We start from the raw sequence: 18,427 nt of genomic DNA, 5'->3' as shown, positions 1-18,427 counted from the left end.
CAAAGAAGTATGCTACCTGTCTGCCAATTACCCGTATTTAAAAAGAACAAATACACATACGTACTCACCCACTCACTCCACGATTCTCTCACATACCACCAGGGTGCAAAAGCCTAAACTAGAGAGCATGCCCCGAGGCACCTCCGACACCCTAGTTCAACCACGTTTTCTAAACTTATATGCTAAAGGGTATACGTACTGATCGCTGTAATCGTCTGCCAAGGCTAGTGATTATTGCATAAAAAACTACAGCAAAAATACAAGTATACACTAGTATATATGCATACTAGTAATATACGAGTATATCAAAGTTTCCACAAATAAATGCGGTAACTCTACTATGCAAAACGATTGTTAAAAAAAAAAGTTCGTATCGTACACGTGACTCTACAAGTTATTTTTATTCAATAACTTTAAAAAATAATAAGCGCGGTATTACGTGTCGCGAAACGATGTACAATGCACACACCTAAACGCACACACAGGTGCAACGTACACCGTGCAATCACTAGCACAATGACAGCCGCCAATAGGGGAAAAACTTAAAACTAAACCTATACTAACCGTTTCTCACCTATACGAGTAGCACCTGGGCACAGGCATAGATGAGAACGCAGAAAGTATAGGGGGGAGAAACGGGAGATTAGTATATTAGAAGCTGAAAATCCTGATCTAAAAAATATGATTAAAAACACATATATACATAAGACATAAATACATTTTTATAGAAATTTATCTAAGCGGCTAAGGACTCTACAATTTATTTGATAAATATTAACTTTTAATATCTTTTAATATCTTTTAATATCTTTTAATATATTTTAATATATTTAAAAACCTCGGACGACTCCTTTCATTAAGTTGGTTATTCTAATAAAAGAACTGGGCTTTGAGCCACCACTTAACTGCTAGAATCTATCCGTCGCGAATGAGTTTGTTTTCTTGCTCATTTATTTGTAATATCGAAGTATCGATATATCAAAATTAATCGCGATTAGATAAACTAAGTACGGAGCAATGCATGTAAGACATTTATTACATGCTTTTCTCGACGAAAACGAGTAAATAAATGCTCGATTTCTCCACTACTTACTACGAACAATACACGTAATAAAAAAGAAAGAGCATTAATGAATTGCATTATTAATTAAATGAATTTAACCGGTGAGACAAGAAAACCTATCCTGAACTAATATAAAATACACAATACAATATACAATACAATATACAATTTTCATGAGTAACTCCTAGAAAGGAATTACTCATGTGCTCGTCACTAATTTATTGGAATAATTACAACCAGTAACTCGTGCCGATTAGGACCTTTCATCCTCGACATGATTGAGCACCGGAGGGACTTTAAATTTTTGACTCACTGTGTAAGAAGTTCTACGATGGCTCCAAAACACTCCTACTTCGCAGCAAGTATTGTAAGATCCACCGAAGATCCATCGAAGATCCATCGAAGATCCATCGAAGATCCATCGAAGATCCATCGAAGATCCATCGAAGATCCATCGAAGATCCATCGAAGATCCATCGAAGATCCATCGAAGATTCATTCCACATCTTTGATAAGGTAGAAAGTCCGTCGTCATATCTGTAAAATAAAATAGAACAAAACGATAAGTTATTGCAATATAATCCAAAATCATATAAAATAAAATCGAATAAAATGTAAATAAAAATAGATACTTACAATGCATTCCAATGGGATGAAATTCAATTGCACCATGGCGATGCACCTCGCGTGAATCTAAAAACGCGGTATAAACGAAAATAAGAAACTATAGATGAGTTTCTTATCGCGAAACCGAAATTTTATTATACGGCGAACAACACTGATTCTAATTCGCGTTGATTTTAATTTTTATACGCCCGATCACTGATTCTACACAACTAATTCAAAGACTGCTTTGCACACAGTCAATGCAAGTAGAAAAATCTTCATTGATGCACTGATTCTAATACGCGAACAGTCTGTGCGACTGTTTAAAGATAAAAATACAACTTTACTCGAACAAACTCTAATGCAATTACTGCCTTGGTCGCAGTTAATTTAATATATATTTCAAAAATGTTCGCGAACGCGACGGAATTGAAAAGAAAACGAACGAACGTGCTTCTAATCCGTGATTTTAATTATATTTAACGATACAACACTCCCGTATATTGCTTCGCGCACGATAGCAATGCACGAACACTTGCAACACTTCACAAACACAATTCACAAACACTTCCAACACTGATATATTCCCATGATGATCTGAAACAGAAATAAAAACAAAATTATAAATATCATTGTTGTAAGTAAAAAAATTATTATAATTATTGAGAAAGTGTTTAAAATAAAAATTGACTTACGTTTATTCTTCATTGATGAATGCACGATGGGTATCCTACCCTTAGGATGACGATGAGCACACGTTTAAACCGAATAAAAGAAACTTACGGAGTTTCTTAACCGAGCAAACGAAACTTTAACATGCGACGATCAACACTGACTTTACTTTCCGATTCTTTTGTATTTTATTTTTACGATGCAACACACGAGTACCTCATTGCCTACGCGCTCGATTGCAATGATGTTCTGAAACAGAAAAAGAAAAAGAACAATTAATATCATCGTTATAATAAAAAACCATTAAAGTTATCATAGAAACGTTTAATAGGAAAATATACTTACTTTTAGTCTTCATTGATGACTGCAGGATGGGTATCCTACCCTTAGGATGACGATGAATAAAATAAAATTAAATAAAACTCTGAAAAGCTGAAACATACTAAAAAGATTATAGAACAATATATCCTGTGAATCATTCCTGAAGGCATTGCACACTTTTAAAGATATTTTATCATAAAGAATCAATATAAATTCAAGCAATATTAATTGCCTTTATCTCACTACTTGTGTAAAATTACATATAAAGTATTTAATATCAGTAAAAATTGTTAATAAAATCGATAACGTTATATATATATAATAGTTTAATACGTCACGTTCGTTAGATCTTAGCTCGTTGAAGGATGATCAGGAATGAACACGTAACCGCGTCCTTCATGTCGAACGTTCGGCTGTCTTCGTTTTGTTTTCGGCTGTCTTCGTTTCTTCTGTTCTCACTTCGAGAAATTCCTGGAATATACGTACACATTCGTTATTGCCCGTAGATAGAATATTTTGTTTTCTTATTTTCTCTCTCTCTCTCTCTCTCTCTCTCTCTCACTTTCGTTCTCACTCTTTGTATACATTTCTGTATGGTTTAAAAAAAAGAATAACGCTTACCTCGATGAATATGAAGATAAAAAAGAGTAAACACAATTGTTAGACTGAGTATATGTATTCCTGCTGGACTCTCCTAATGCTCGGTACCTAAAAAAGGAAAAAAAAAGATTACATTAGTATAACATAAAGAAAATCAAATATATGAGTGTATGTGTACGAGCTACCTATACTTATGCATATATGCCTGTATGTGTGTGTATGTTACAGGAATCGAATTTAATACGAAATACGATCTTTGAATACATAATTATGAAAAATAATTAATTAGAGCATCATTAGAGATGGTAGTAAGTATCGATACCATGAAAAAAGCTGGAAATTAGAAGAAATATTGTTAAGTAACATTGGTGAGATTTGGCGGCACGTCGAGCTCTATCGACGTTACATTCTCACAGATATCTATCGAACTTTTCAATATTTCGTTTTGAAAACACTCACGTATGAAAATCTTGTGTGTAGCTATCGTTTGATATATAATAGAAAAGTGTACAATACTTTTCAATTACCTGAGTTAAACGAGATGACAGGTATACAAAATGGTGGTCGCGCTCTGCGCGACATCTGCTGCGACCAATGGCTACTTGAGATTTTGCATTATTTCCATCTATTATAGAAAAATATCGAATAGTTAAAAATAGGATATAGGAACATAACAATTGTTGAAATGTATACTTTATTAATCCAAACAATAAAAATTGAACATTATAAGTCGATATCCTGCTGTATGTCGATATGCTGTAAAACAAGATATATATATGATTGCGTAGAAAAATGCATACAAATGTACATGGAATTTTTTTCTACGAAAATATTTTTTATCCTCGACATTATCGTAATCTTTCGATTATATCATTTGGAAGTTATTTATTAGAAGAATCTATTAGTATATACTAATTATTAGTAATAATATATTAGTTATAGTATAAAGTATCAAGCAAACTGAACGAGTCTATATATGTATACGTATATTTGTATAAGATGTTTCTCTCTCTCTTTTTCCCCGTCTTATACTTTTTATATTAATCTTCTTTAATTTATGAAAGAAAAGAGATAAACTTACCACAGCTGATATCAATATAAAAAAGTAAACACAATTATTATATAGATAGAAAAGTAAACACAATTAGACTGACAATGAGTATGTGTATTCATGCTGTATTCTACCAATGTTTGGAAACCTAAAAAAAAACACAATCGTATAGATAAGAAATAACGTTATAGAAATCTTAAAAACAAATGACATAAAGCACTATAGCCATCCTTAAAGAATTAAAATAAATTGAAACAAAACAATTGACATCTCTCGTGCCAACCATGAAAGTATAAATTCCCATACTCTGTATTGATATGGAAAAACTCTTGTTATTTTAATTCTTGAAGGATGGCTATAATGCTGTATGTCAATTGTTTTTAAAATATCTGCAACGAGGTTTCTTTTCTATACGATTATGTTTTTCTGTGCGGTTTTTAGTGAATAACCTCTTTATTTTATTCCTTATTTTTTAAATATTATAAAGGAACGTGTACACCTAGTAGGAAAATAAAATTATTTTTGATTAATAAGAAAAATGAATTTTGTGTGTGTTTTTCTGTGCAGTATGATAAAGTGTTTAGTGTATAATGTCTTTATTCTACACATAAGTTTTTAAATATTATATTAACAAGGATAACTTGATACTTTACTAATACAGTCTTATGATTTTCAGATTTGCAAATATTTGAAGATTTGGAAAAGCAGAGTATCAATTAGGCTTACATATTGTCTTAAGTATCAAGTACATACATAAAAGAAGAACCTACAAGATTGTAAAATGAATCCAGGCAATTTTTTTATGGTATTCAAACGAACAAACACCTCAGCTTTCTTCTATCGTAATGGTAAACTTTAATAATTCACATTTTCCATTAGTATATTGTTTATTAATTGTTTTTATATATTGGTTGTATAATTGTTTAGAGAAATGTAATCTCATTTTTCATTTCCATATACGTGTACATTACGTATACATTAACAATTATTTTAATGCACTAATGCACTTTTCTTATATCACAGCTAAATTTTATCCTCGAAGTCACTACTGCGCAGGAGCATTTAAATAATTACATAAAAATTAAAAGAATACTAAAATGAGAACGTTATAATCTTAAAGATTATGTATTAGATGTATGACACCCTTTATACACATGCGCAACGTTCGCAAAGTCATATAAACAACATTTAATAAAAGTACTTTCATAGAGGACAACGTCTCATTTCAACGGTGGATTTCGAAGGGGACGGTACATAGATCATATATTCCGATCTTTTAGACAACAATAGACATTCCTATCGATTATTTAACAATTATTTTAATATTCTAATGCAATCTCTTTATATTTCAGATTGTCTAAACACATATGTACTGATTTAAACATTACATACTTATTAACATACTTTGAATATAAAATAATTTTAATGTGATATTTTTCTGGATAAAAATTTTATGATCCAAAGTCATCATTGCGCAAGGACGTTAAAACAAATGTATATTAGTTTAAACAATTTCATAAAAATGGAAGGAATGTTTAAATCAGAACGTTGCCATGTGATTAAGTTTTTAGTGTATATTGTCTTTATTTTACTCGTTTTTTTTTAAATATTAACAAGGAACGTATACATTTAACAGAAAAATAAATTAGATAACAATAATTATTAATTGGATTAATAATTAGATAATTATAATTAATAATAAAATAGATATTTAATTATTGTAATAAATAAATTATGTATGTTTTTCTGTTCTGTGTGATAAGGTTTATAGTGCATATTGTCTTTATTCTTTTCGTTATTTTTTAAATATTAACAAGATACGTGTACCTTAAATAGTAAAATAGAATAAATTTTTATTTATTTAATAAATAAATTATCATATCAAGCTTGACTAGAGTGGTCATGAAGAAAGGCGAGTTACGTATGTGTGACGGGGCAAGCTTGTGTGCGTGAAATACATTTCTATATGGTAATTGAGAATTTCTGATTGGTCACTTATTCTGAAATAATTATCAGCCAATCAGGGCTCTTTGCTGATCATTCTTCTTTCTTTTCGCGACGTCGGTGCTGGAGATCGGACGGATGCTACGTCGTCCCGTTAATCTCAGGTAATTAAAAAATATTTTCTAATGTAAATAATTTTCCTATATACTAATCGATTCTTCTAGCAAATGACTTTCAAATGATATAATCGAAAGATTACGATAATGTCGAGGATAAAGAATATTTGCGTAGAAAAAAATTCCATGTACATTGGTATGCATTTTTCTACGCAATCATATATCTTGTTTTACGGTATCATTTCTATAGATATCGACTTATAATGTTCAATTTTGATTGTTTGGATTAATAAAGTATATATTTCGACAATTGTTATGTTCCTATATCCTATTTTTATCTATTCGATATTTTTCTCTAATAGATGGAAAAAATGGAAAATCTCAAGTAGCCATTGCTCGCAGCGGATGTCGCTACTTTCGTTTCTTTGCAGAGCTACTACACAGAGCGGCGTCCACCATTTTCTATACCTGTCAACTGTGTATGTTCCAGCGTACTGCGTCATTTCGTTTAACTCAGGTAATTGAAAAGTATTTTACACCTTCCTATCATATATCAAACGATAGCTACACACAAGATTTTCATACGTGAGTGTTTTCAAAACGAAATATTGAAAATTTCGATAGATATTTGTGAGAATATAACATCGATATATCTCGGCGTCCCGCCAAATCTCACCAATGTTACTTAACAATATTTCTTCTAATTTCCAGCTTTTTTCATGGTATCGATAATTACTACCATCTCTAATGATGCTCAATTAATAATTTTTCATAATTATGTATTCAAAGATCGTATTTCGTATTAAATTCGATTCCTGTCACATACACATACATACAGGCATTTATGCATAAGTATAGGTAGCTCGTACACATACACTCATAAATTTGATTTTCTTTATGTTATACTAATGTGTAATCTTTTTTTTCCTTTTTTAGGTACCGAGCATTAGGAGAGTCCAGCAGGAATACATATACTCAGTCTAACAATTGTGTTTACTCTTTTTTATCTTCATATTCATCGAGGTAAGCGTTATTTTTTTTTAACCTATATAGAAATGTATAGGAAGAGTGAGAACGAGAGTGAGAGAGAGAGAGAGAGAGAGAGAGAATAAGAAAACAAAATATTCTATCTACAGGCAATAACGATATTACGTATATTCCAGGAATTTCTCGAGGTGAAAAGAGAAGAAAGACAGCCGAAATAAAACGAAAACAAACGAAAACGGTCGAACGACAGACGCAAGGACAAAGAGTAACGTGCTCATTCCCCTTCCGTCCTTCAACGAGTTAAGATCTAACGAACTTGACGCGTATTAAACTATTTAATAATTTTATTTTTAACGTTATCTAATTAAAACATTCGACAACTGCTGATTAGACAACTTTTTATATCTAACAATGATTCTTTATGATAAAATATTTTTAAAAGTGTGCAATGCCTTCAGGAATGATTCACAGGATATATTGTTCTATAATCTTTTTAGTATGTTTCAGCTTTTCAGAGTTTTATTTAATTTTATTTTATCATCGTCATCCTAAGGGTAGGATACCCATCCTGTAGTCATCAATGAAGACTAAAAGTAAGTATATTTTCCTATTAAACGTTTCTATGATAACTTTAATGGTTTTTTATTATAACGATGATATTAATTGTTCTTTTTCTTTTTCTGTTTCAGAACATCATTGCAATCGAGCGCGTAGGCAATGAGGTACTCGTGTGTTGCATCGTAAAAATAAAATACAAAAGAATCGGAAAGTAAGTCAGTGTTGATCGTCGCATGTTAAAGTTTCGTTTGCTCGGTTAAGAAACTCCGTAAGTTTCTTTTATTCGGTTTAAACGTGTGCTCATCGTCATCAAAGGGTAGGATACCCATCGTGCATTCATCAATGAAGAATAAACGTAAGTCAATTTTATTTTAAACACTTTCTCAATAATTATAATAATTTTTTACTTACAACAATGATATTTATAATTTTGTTTTTATTTCTGTTTCAGATCATCATGGGAATATATCAGTGTTGGAAGTGTTTGTGAATTGTGTTTGTGAAGTGTTGCAAGTGTTCGTGCATTGCTATCGTGCGCGAAGCAATATACGGGAGTGTTGTATCGTTAAATATAATTAAAATCACGGATTAGAAGCACGTTCGTTCGTTTTCTTTTCAATTCCGTCGCGTTCGCGAACAATTTTTGAAATATATATATTAAATTAACTGCGACCAAGGCAGTAATTGCATTAAGTTTGTTCGAGTAAAGTTGTATTTTTATCTTAAACAGTCGCACAGACTGTTCGCGTATTAGAATCAGTACATCAATGAAGATTTTCTACTTGCATTGACTGTGTGCAAAGCAGTCTTTGAATTAGTTGTGTAGAATCAGTGATCGGGCGTACAGTAAATTAAAATCATACGCGAATTAGAATCAGTGTTGTTCGACGTATAATAAAATTTCGGTTTCGCGATAAGAAACTCATCTATAGTTTCTTATTTTCGTTTATACCGCGTTTTTAGATTCACGCGAGGTGCATCGCCATGGTGCAATTGAATTTCATCCTATTGGAATGCATTGTAAGTATCTATTTTTATTTACATTTTATTCGATTTTATTTTATATAATTTTGGATTATATTGCAAATAACTTATCGTTTTGTTCTATTTTATTTTACAGATATGACGACGGACTTTCTACCTTATCAAAGATGTGGAATGAACTCTTCGATGGATCTTCGATGGATTTTCGATGGATCTTCGATGGATCTTTGATGGATCTTCGGTGGATCTTACAATACTTGCTGCGAAGTAGGAGTGTTTTGGAGCCATCGTAGAACTTCTTACACAGTGAGTCAAAAATTTAAAGTCCCTCCGGTGCTCAATCATGTCGAGGATGAAAGGTCCTAATCGGCACGAGTTACTGGTTGTAATTATTCCAATAAATTAGTGACGAGCACATGAGTAATTCCTTTCTAGGAGTTACTCATGAAAATTGTATATTGTATTGTATATTGTATTGTGTATTTTATATTAGTTCAGGATAGGTTTTCTTGTCTCACGGTTAAATTCATTTAATATAATGCAATTCATTAATGCTTCTTTTCTTTTTATTACGTGTTTTGTTCGTGGTTAGTAGTGGAAAATCGAGCATTATTTACTCGTTTTCGTCCAGAAAAGCATGTAATAAATGTCTTACATGCATTGCTCCGTACTTAGTTTATCTAATCGCGATTAATTTTGATATATCGATACTTCGATATTACAAATAAATGAGCAAAAATAAACTCATTCGCGACGGATAGATTCTAGCAGTTAAGTGGTGGCTCAAAGCCCAGTTCTTTTATTAGAATAGCCAACTTAATGAAAGGAGTCGTCCGAGGTTTTTAATATATTAAATATATTAAGATATTAAAGATATTAAAAGATATTAAAAGTTAATATTTATCAAATAAATTGTAGAGTCCTTAGCCGCTTAGATAAATTTCTATAAAAATGTATTTATGTCTTATGTATATATGTGTTTTAATCATATTTTTTAGATCAGGATTTTCAGCTTCTCATATACTAATCTCCCGTTTCTCCCCCCTATACTTTCTGCGTTCTCATCTATGCCTGTGCCCAGGTGCTACTCGTATAGGTGAAGAAACGGTTAGTATAGGTTTAGTTTAAGTTTTTCCCCTATTGGCGGCTGTCATTGTGCTAGTGATTGCACGGTGTACGTTGCACCTGTGTGTGCGTTTAGGTGTGTGCATTGTACATCGTTTCGCGACACGTAATACCGCGTTATTATTTTTTAAAGTTATTGAATAAAAATAACTTGTAGAGTCACGTGTACGATACGAACTTTTTTTTTTTAACAATCGTTTTGCATAGTAGCGTTACCGCATTTATTTGTGGAACACTTGATATTTACTCGTATATTACGTATGCAATATACTAGTGTATACTTGTCTTTTTGCTGTAGTTTTTTATGCAATAATCACTAGCCTTGGCAGACGATTACAGAGATCAGTACGTACCCTTTAGCATATAAGTTTAGAAAACGTGGTAACTAGGGTGTCGGAGGTGCCTCGGGGCATGCTCTCTAGTTTAGGCTTTTTGCACCCTGGTGGTATGTGAGAATCGTGGAGTGAGTGGGTGAGTACGTATGTGTATTTGCTTCTTTTTAAATACGGTTAATTGGTCAGACAGGTAGCATACTTCTTGAGCGAATGTGAAAACTTTAATTTAAGTAGGTAAGACCCAGGAAAGGCACTAGGCTTACTTTCACCCCGGAGTGGGAAATTCCGCCTCCTGGTTTATACAGAATTTTTGCAAAATTTTCATCATTCTATTATGCTTGTTTTGTAAATTTATTTTGTGGACTCTCTGTAATCTTGAGTATGTATCATAATTTATAGAGGTATTTGCAACCACTTGGAAGATTCATCTTTTTCGATGCTATTTCGAACGAGATGGAGTCGAATCAAATTGGCAAAGCCTTTGATGAATTTGATTGACTAGTTTTAAGTTATTATAAGATTAGCACTTCGCACAGATAGCGATTTTCTCTTGTATTGAAAAAATATTTGATATAGTTCAATATAACAAATGAATGAAAGAAATATTGCAAGAAATGCATTACATTTTGTTCATTATTTAAATTTCAATGTGAATTTTGTTATTTGTATTAAAAGTGGCGACGTGTTATTAGGTCATCGAGGGAAATTATCTGCTTGGACGTTTGATTAATGTGCTCGGATAATTGATGCAATGAACTCTAAGTTCATCCATGGTTATACGAGCGAAATAATTAACATTAAATATAAATTAATTTTTCATAATTCCATATTAGAATCATAACGAAATAAAAGTTATTTGCAAAAAAAGATATGAGATATCTTATCTTTCTGCACGTTGAAAATGTCCAATGCAGTTTTCAGGGATGAAGAAAGAAGAGGCTAATGGCCAAGAGGCCCCCACTTAATTGTGGCTGAAGAGGGCAACTACCATAACTTGAGTTTATTTTCAAAGGTTCAACAACAAGTTAACTTCTCGAGAATTGCTCTAGTCATATTTTATATTTAGTTTAATATTACATTCTTGCTCGTCATTAATTTGTAGTTAGAGATGACGATTCCATCTCCTTGGCACATCTAATCTGTGTGCCATATCGTCCAAAAGATGCTATGTGTTAGTTAGAGTCAGAAATATCCACAATTTTGTATTATTAAATTTTGAAGCTAAATAACGGGCTTAAATATTACAGTAATTTCTCTTTTCTTGTGTCGTTTGTAAAATTTTTATTGTGATCGATTTTATTAAATTTGCAATTTTTCTTTCTATAAGTATTTCGTTAATAATTATTAGATATTATTTTTTTTTTTAGTAACTCGATATTTGTACTTTTCCCTTTTTTTAACTTTTTAAAATATATCTATAAAAAACGCATTTCTGAAGGCACACACGTATTAGACACTAAAACTAAATTATTATTTAAAATTTTTTACAATAGAACTATACCATATATATACAATAATACAATATTCTTCAATTTACTTATTCTTTAATACAATATTCTTTGATTGTATTGTACCATCATCACGTTAAATACCTACTTTCGCCCACTGTGGTCGTTAGTAACTAGGATGAATCTGGTTGGATAACAAAGGGGACTTGATAGTTTCTGTGTACTTCTGTGTTCTTCTGTAATTGAAAAGTTTTCTATCGATACACAATAAACAGTTCTCTCCCATCTAATCTATTAAAATCTATTATATCTACAAATGGTACATTTAAAGCTTACTGCAAATGGTTCAAAAACTTTCGATATTCGATAATTAAACACATTGATTATCGATAATTTCAGGTTTTCGTAAAATTCGATACTCGAATAATTTTGTAAAATTCGATACTCGAATAATTTTGTAAAATATTGTTTTTTAATATATTTTGGACTTATTTTGTAATTTTATTCAAAAATGAATAAGAGTAATAGTAAAACGGGAAGTAAGTATAGAGGTAATCGTCCTCAACGTCTACGCCATGAAGATTTGAGTCAAACAAATCCTGGTTCGTAAAATTCAAATTTATATTCGTTTGAATATTCGCATTTTTTTTTTTTTACGTCCAAACGAAGAAATAATATAAATATTAAATCTAAAATAGTGCAACCACAAACTACGCAGACGACGACAAAGATTATGAAGAACCAAATGTTAGTATTTCTAAAGTGACTGAAATTAAGACAATAGAAACGAAAATTGACAAGGCATGCAAAAATTCCTAATATATTATACGCAATAAAAAGAAAAAGAAAAACCAGACGAGAGGGAGAGAGAGGGAGAGAAGGAGGGGAGGAGGAGAAGGGGAAGAGGAGAAACAGAAAGAAGAGGGGGAGGAAACAAGAAGCAAGCAAAAAAAAGGAAAAACAAAGGACGAAGATCCGAGGGGATAGCCAAACACCAAAGAGGGGAAGACAAACACGGGCGGCAGCGGGGAGAGGGGGATCGGACAGGAACCAGTAAGAAGGGGGATAATTTTACATTAGAATCCGCTGGGGTAGAAAACACCGTGCAGGTACGTTGAAAATGGATTAATTTCCTGATGGGAGAATATCGCAAGCTGAAATAGACAGACGTTATACTTGGCTTCAACAAGCAAGAATGAGCATTTCATCTGCAAAAGATCGTTGTCGTATCATTCATGAGGTTTATTTCCAGAAATATTCTATTTTCCTAATTTTGTAGCTGTTTCATTAATATAGGAATATATTGAATTTGTAGGTTCGTTTTCCTGATACTTTCAATGGTCTGTACAGTGTACGTTTTTCTGCTGATTGTGAAATCATGGTTACGTGTTTTGGAACAGGCGGTATTCAAGTATATAATATTATCTCTATTAATATTTTAAATATTCTATTAAATTAGCGCCAATAATTAATGTTAGAACTTATAATTTAAAAAATAATGGTCCTTTGTTTATTTAGATATAAAATATGAAACATTTTCAATTATAAAAATATTGAATTTTACTCTTTAGATTCGTAACGGCGAAACTGCACAATTGAAAGCAACATTGAGAAGCGGAATGGAAACTTCGTTTCCAGTTATGTGTTGTAGATTTCATCCTATAAAAAAGAATACGTTTTATACGTCTAGCGCATGCGGTAATATTTTCCAATGTACTACGGACAAAAATGAAATAACCAAATTTATTTCAGGTTTAGTTTATTTTCTAATTGTCGAATTTAACACCAGCATATATTTTCATTTAAATTCATAATACTAATCAATTAATTTAGAATCGAAAAACGAAATTAATACGATAGACGTTAGCGCAGATGGTAATTATTTGGTTACTGGTGGCAAAGATGCAGCTGTTAGAATTTACGATTCCGAAATCGGCAAGGTAAATTAAATTTCATTTCTCCTATTTTTCCATTTTATCTTTCACTCTATGTAAAAACATTTTAATTGAATAATACAAATTGTATTTAGCTAGTACTGACGTATCAAAAAACAGACGCTGATATGCTGCATAAAAAAGTCACGAGATTTCATCGCATGAGAATATTCGCTGCGAGGTTTCACAATATTTATTCGAATTTGATTATTACCGGAGGCTGGGACGATACAGTTAGAGTAAATTTCAAATTCACTGCCTAGTACCTACACGTCTCTTTCAAGCTATCAACACTCAATTGAGGAATATTTTTTATTAAATTATTTTATTTTTAGATTTGGGATATCAGAGACGGTGGTGGATCCATTAGAACGATCAAAGGGCCTCACATTTGTGGCGACGCTATTGATTTACGAGTAATATTGTTTTTTTTCACATTGTATAATAATTTTTATACCATTTGTATTTGTACGTATTTGAAAATTCATTTTTATTTGAGGAAACACATATTTTGACGGGTTCTTGGGTCGTTCGTGAAAGTCTTCAAGTTTGGGACTTGATGAGTGCTAAATTAATCAATACAATTAAACCACGAAACAGACCAACTACCTTAGAAGGAGAATTCCTTTATATAGTTCAGTATTTTGATGGAGATCCTTATGGGGATCATATACTTGCTGGTGGTTCTGGTACCGGTGCTGTTGAAATAATTAGTATACAGGAACAAAAGGTTGTCAATTACCTTTCACAGTTCATATTTATGTCACTTTATTATCTAACCTTTTCGAGCAGGTAATGGGTAGTTTCAACGTAAATAAACCGGTTGTTGCGTTGGACAGTAATGGAACTACAATAGTCTACGGTGGTATGGAGTCTGTAATTAGGCTTGGTAATTATAGTTAAGAAGATAATTTTAACTAATTTCAATATTACATCTTTTTTATTCGTTTATGATTATTTTACAGCTTATTTAATAATGTATCAATGTGTTAGTTCTAATTTTTTACATCTATAGAAAAGTACGACATTTTGGTTAATATAATTTAGGTCGAATAACATTTGATTTATACATTTAATTTCGTTTATTACTTATTTAAATATATATATATATTAAATTTCTCTAGTTTTCTTTCGTGGCACGTAATATATTTCTTTTTTCTATATATAGTATATAATTTTAAAAATAAGATTGATAAATATTTATGAATATAGTTTTATATATTAACTTGTTGCACCGCGTGTAAGGTGGTTCGATGTGCTCTGTAGAGTTGCGGTACGATACACCTCGTTACACAGATAGGCCATGTATAAAGTGACGATCATTGATGATTTTATATATATACTATATAGTTTTATATTTAAAAATATAAAATATAAGAGAAATAATTCGTGATGCGAACAAAAGTAAAAATTATACTATCATTTTTTTTTATAATTAAAAAAATAATAAGACATTCTAAAATTATCTTGCTAATCGTGACTTTTTTTTCCCGAGGCTTATTTACGTTTAGATTTTAGTCATAATGCGTTACCTGGATGTAATCTACAATTGCAATTACCGTTGCATTCTTAGTGACGCGATGTTATTACCCGTTACAGTCATAATTATAAGGTTGGAAGAAATGGCTAAGTTGAGACAACACAATCAACACAACGTTCAAAACATATCAAACGTGACGTCAACTTGTGTTAAATAAAAAATATTAGCAACGTTAGTTTTTCCTTTATACGTCTCTATACTCATTTTTTTCATCGTTAAGTATTTTCAATACCTTTTGTATTTTTGTTCTAATTACCCACATTGGCGAGAGTACGCGTAAAACACTTTACGCTTGCTGATCATGAGAGTGTACCGTTATCACTTACCTAAACTTTCATTTTAGAGATACATAGTACGTATTTCAAATATATTTACTTCTATTTGCATATTTAAAGAACCATATCTTTATTACACACACACACGTATATATGTGCGTATATCATTTGATTTTTTGATGCTTATATATCTTCTTTATTATCTTTGGAACAAACAGTATTACATTCTCACGCTGATTTTATAAATAGATTCTATGAATTAACGGAGCAAATCCGGTCGGTTGATAGGAATTTACAATCCGTTTCTTGAACTTAAGTGTCGTGAGATAATCGTGCATTTAAGTATTTTTTATTCAATACAAGAAGTACGTTAAAGTACGTTATATTTAATATGAAAATTTGCATCTATATCTTTGTTCTCGGAGAAAGTTAATTAAAGAATAAAAAAAAAAAGGGAAAAAGAGAAAGGATATAAAAATAAAACCGCGAGATCATTTTTCAAATTTAATAAGCTTGTCATCCGGTATGTAATACATAATTCTGATCTTTCGGGTTACTGGAACAAAAATTGTTTCTCGTAGGTACATTATACGAAGACAAGAAAAGAAAAGAAGAAAAGAAAAAAATATGAAATAAGATTACCTTTGACCTCGAGTTCTCGTCAAAATGAAAAAAATAAGAAATAAGATTACCTTAGATCTCGAGCTCGTCAAAATGAAAAAAAGATGAATGTACGAAACGGACATCATCTAAGAGAATGAAGCTTAGATCTCTTTCTCCTTCTTTAAGGAACTCACGACGAAAGTATAACAGTAGGTTTCTCAAAGCATCAGTTAGGCGCTCCCTGTTCGGTACGCTGGAGATGAACAGGGAGTTCATCCGATGTATGCAGACGTACTAAATCAGTCGAAGTAGTTTAACAAAACGCTTTGCTCTACACTCTCGGCAACTCTCTGAGTGATTTTAGTGGAAGGATACCAATTTTTATCGATCATCATTCATCAAAAATCGGACGAATCTTTTCTACGAATTATCACTAACAATAAAAAAGAAGAGAAATGTTTTATCAAACCTGTTTGTTCTAAAGAAAAATCTAATCTCTTCGAATCGAGTATTCAATGTGATTCAAGTATTATAACGAATATTAGATGATATTCGAAAACATGTTATCGGTGTGTATCTCGTTAAGAAATCATCTGACAAGTTTTAAAGTGTTGTATACTTCGTTTTAATTGAAATAAGTTTATTGTTCGTTTTAATGATGATCTTTTGAGAGAATGAGGAATCGTGTTATCGAATTATGTATTATGATTATAATCGTACATCGTGAAATGCCGAAAAAATTCGAAGGGATTCGTAGATGACACGAAATCGTTTTTATTTTCTTTATTGATTAAAAACGTGTCTGATGCATCCGATAGAAATTGATGTATCCTTCAACGCGATAGCTAAGCGATTTGCTTGCAAGCGTAGAAGTATTGTACCTTTAACTTTAAAATTAATTTTATTTATTACCATATTTTATTGCGAAGTTCGAGGTACGTATACATTTATTAATACAATGTTTTATTGTAAATTATTAAACGTTTTTTTTATAAGACAATTCGATGGAAGATGATAGGCACATTTGATTTGGAAATTTTGTAAAATTGTAGAACTATAATTGGAAATTCTTTGAACGAGCTCTGATTACTTCTATACGTTTACAGATTTCGAACGCATTACTCACGCGATGCGATTCTTTTGATATTCATTTAAAGAGTTGCACGAAAGCGTAAAATGTTAGAGACTGAAAGTAAATTATAGTAAAATACACGATAGAAATATATTTTAATATACGTCATTTTTCAATGGATGATTGTAATTAATGTATACATTTTTTTTTAAGTTATAATAATTGATGTTTTTCGCAGCAAATGTAACGCCATATACGATAAGAAAAACGAGCCATGGCTTAATTCATAGAGTTCATCGCGATGATTCGAATATCAAAGAATCAGTCATAGAACATGCTGAAAATTTAGAAAATTTTAAATCTTCGAAAAATACAAATGTAAGTGTACAATTTGATTTATCAACGCTTACCAATGCTACCAAGAATATTACAAAAGCTCATAAAACGATGTGAGTATATTGTTTTCAATAACAAACAAAAATTAATTTATTATTTAAATATATACAATTAATTAATAAATAAAATACATGGTTGTAACTAAAAGTGATGGAGGTGACCCTACTAATCATACAAGATTTAAAAGAGGCGTAATTCATCTTTACAATATGGTAGTGTGTGCGACAGGATGTAATCCTCTGGCGTATAAAGGATATGGTTGTTACTGTGGTTTCTTAGGATCTGGATATGTCATTGATGGAATTGATCGGTAAACTCTTCATTTTGTAATAAATAAATCAAAGTAATGTTGTTTTCCTAATGAAAAATCATTATTTTTAGTTGTTGTAAAATGCATGATTGGTGCTATGATGCCACAGAGTGTCCAATATTCATGGAATATATAGCACCCTATTATTGGAGATGTTATCATGGTCACAAACCTGTATGTGGTAGGTAGATCATTAACTGTTATAAGTTACAATTAGTAAAAATATGCTGTGTAACGAAACAGATAATGCTTCTTTGATTTATAGCCGTTGAACATGGTAAATGGGGAGGATCGGGTTCGTGTGCTCAACGTTTGTGCGAGTGTGACAGAACTTTAGCTGAATGTTTGCGTCGTTATCCTTGCCCAACTACAAAAGCTGTTTGTACTTCATCACCCTGGAGACTAATACAAAATCTTTTCATGATTATGTAGTTTCACGTACCATGTCAATTTTAGGTATACCAAAGATATAAAATGTATATTTTAT

General features: G+C 31.4%; 1 protein-coding gene across 1 annotated transcript; it reads left to right on the top strand.

Annotated features, from left to right (window-relative positions):
- The first annotated feature begins 17,592 nt into the window (after nt 1-17,592).
- LOC122525616 (basic phospholipase A2 PA-10A) lies at nt 17,593-18,407 on the top strand. The gene is made up of 3 exons (XM_043648542.1): nt 17,593-17,943; nt 18,000-18,121; nt 18,206-18,407. Exons 1-3 carry the CDS (start codon nt 17,762-17,764, stop codon nt 18,370-18,372), a joined length of 471 nt encoding a protein of 156 aa, XP_043504477.1. The 5' UTR covers nt 17,593-17,761; the 3' UTR covers nt 18,373-18,407.
- Nucleotides 18,408-18,427: the final 20 nt, after the last annotated feature.

Source organism: Polistes fuscatus, unplaced genomic scaffold (genome assembly GCF_010416935.1).
Source record: "Polistes fuscatus isolate 324 unplaced genomic scaffold, CU_Pfus_HIC Scaffold9, whole genome shotgun sequence".
NCBI classification, from domain to species: Eukaryota; Metazoa; Arthropoda; class Insecta; order Hymenoptera; family Vespidae; genus Polistes; species Polistes fuscatus.
This window is presented reverse-complemented; position numbering and strand designations above follow the sequence as displayed.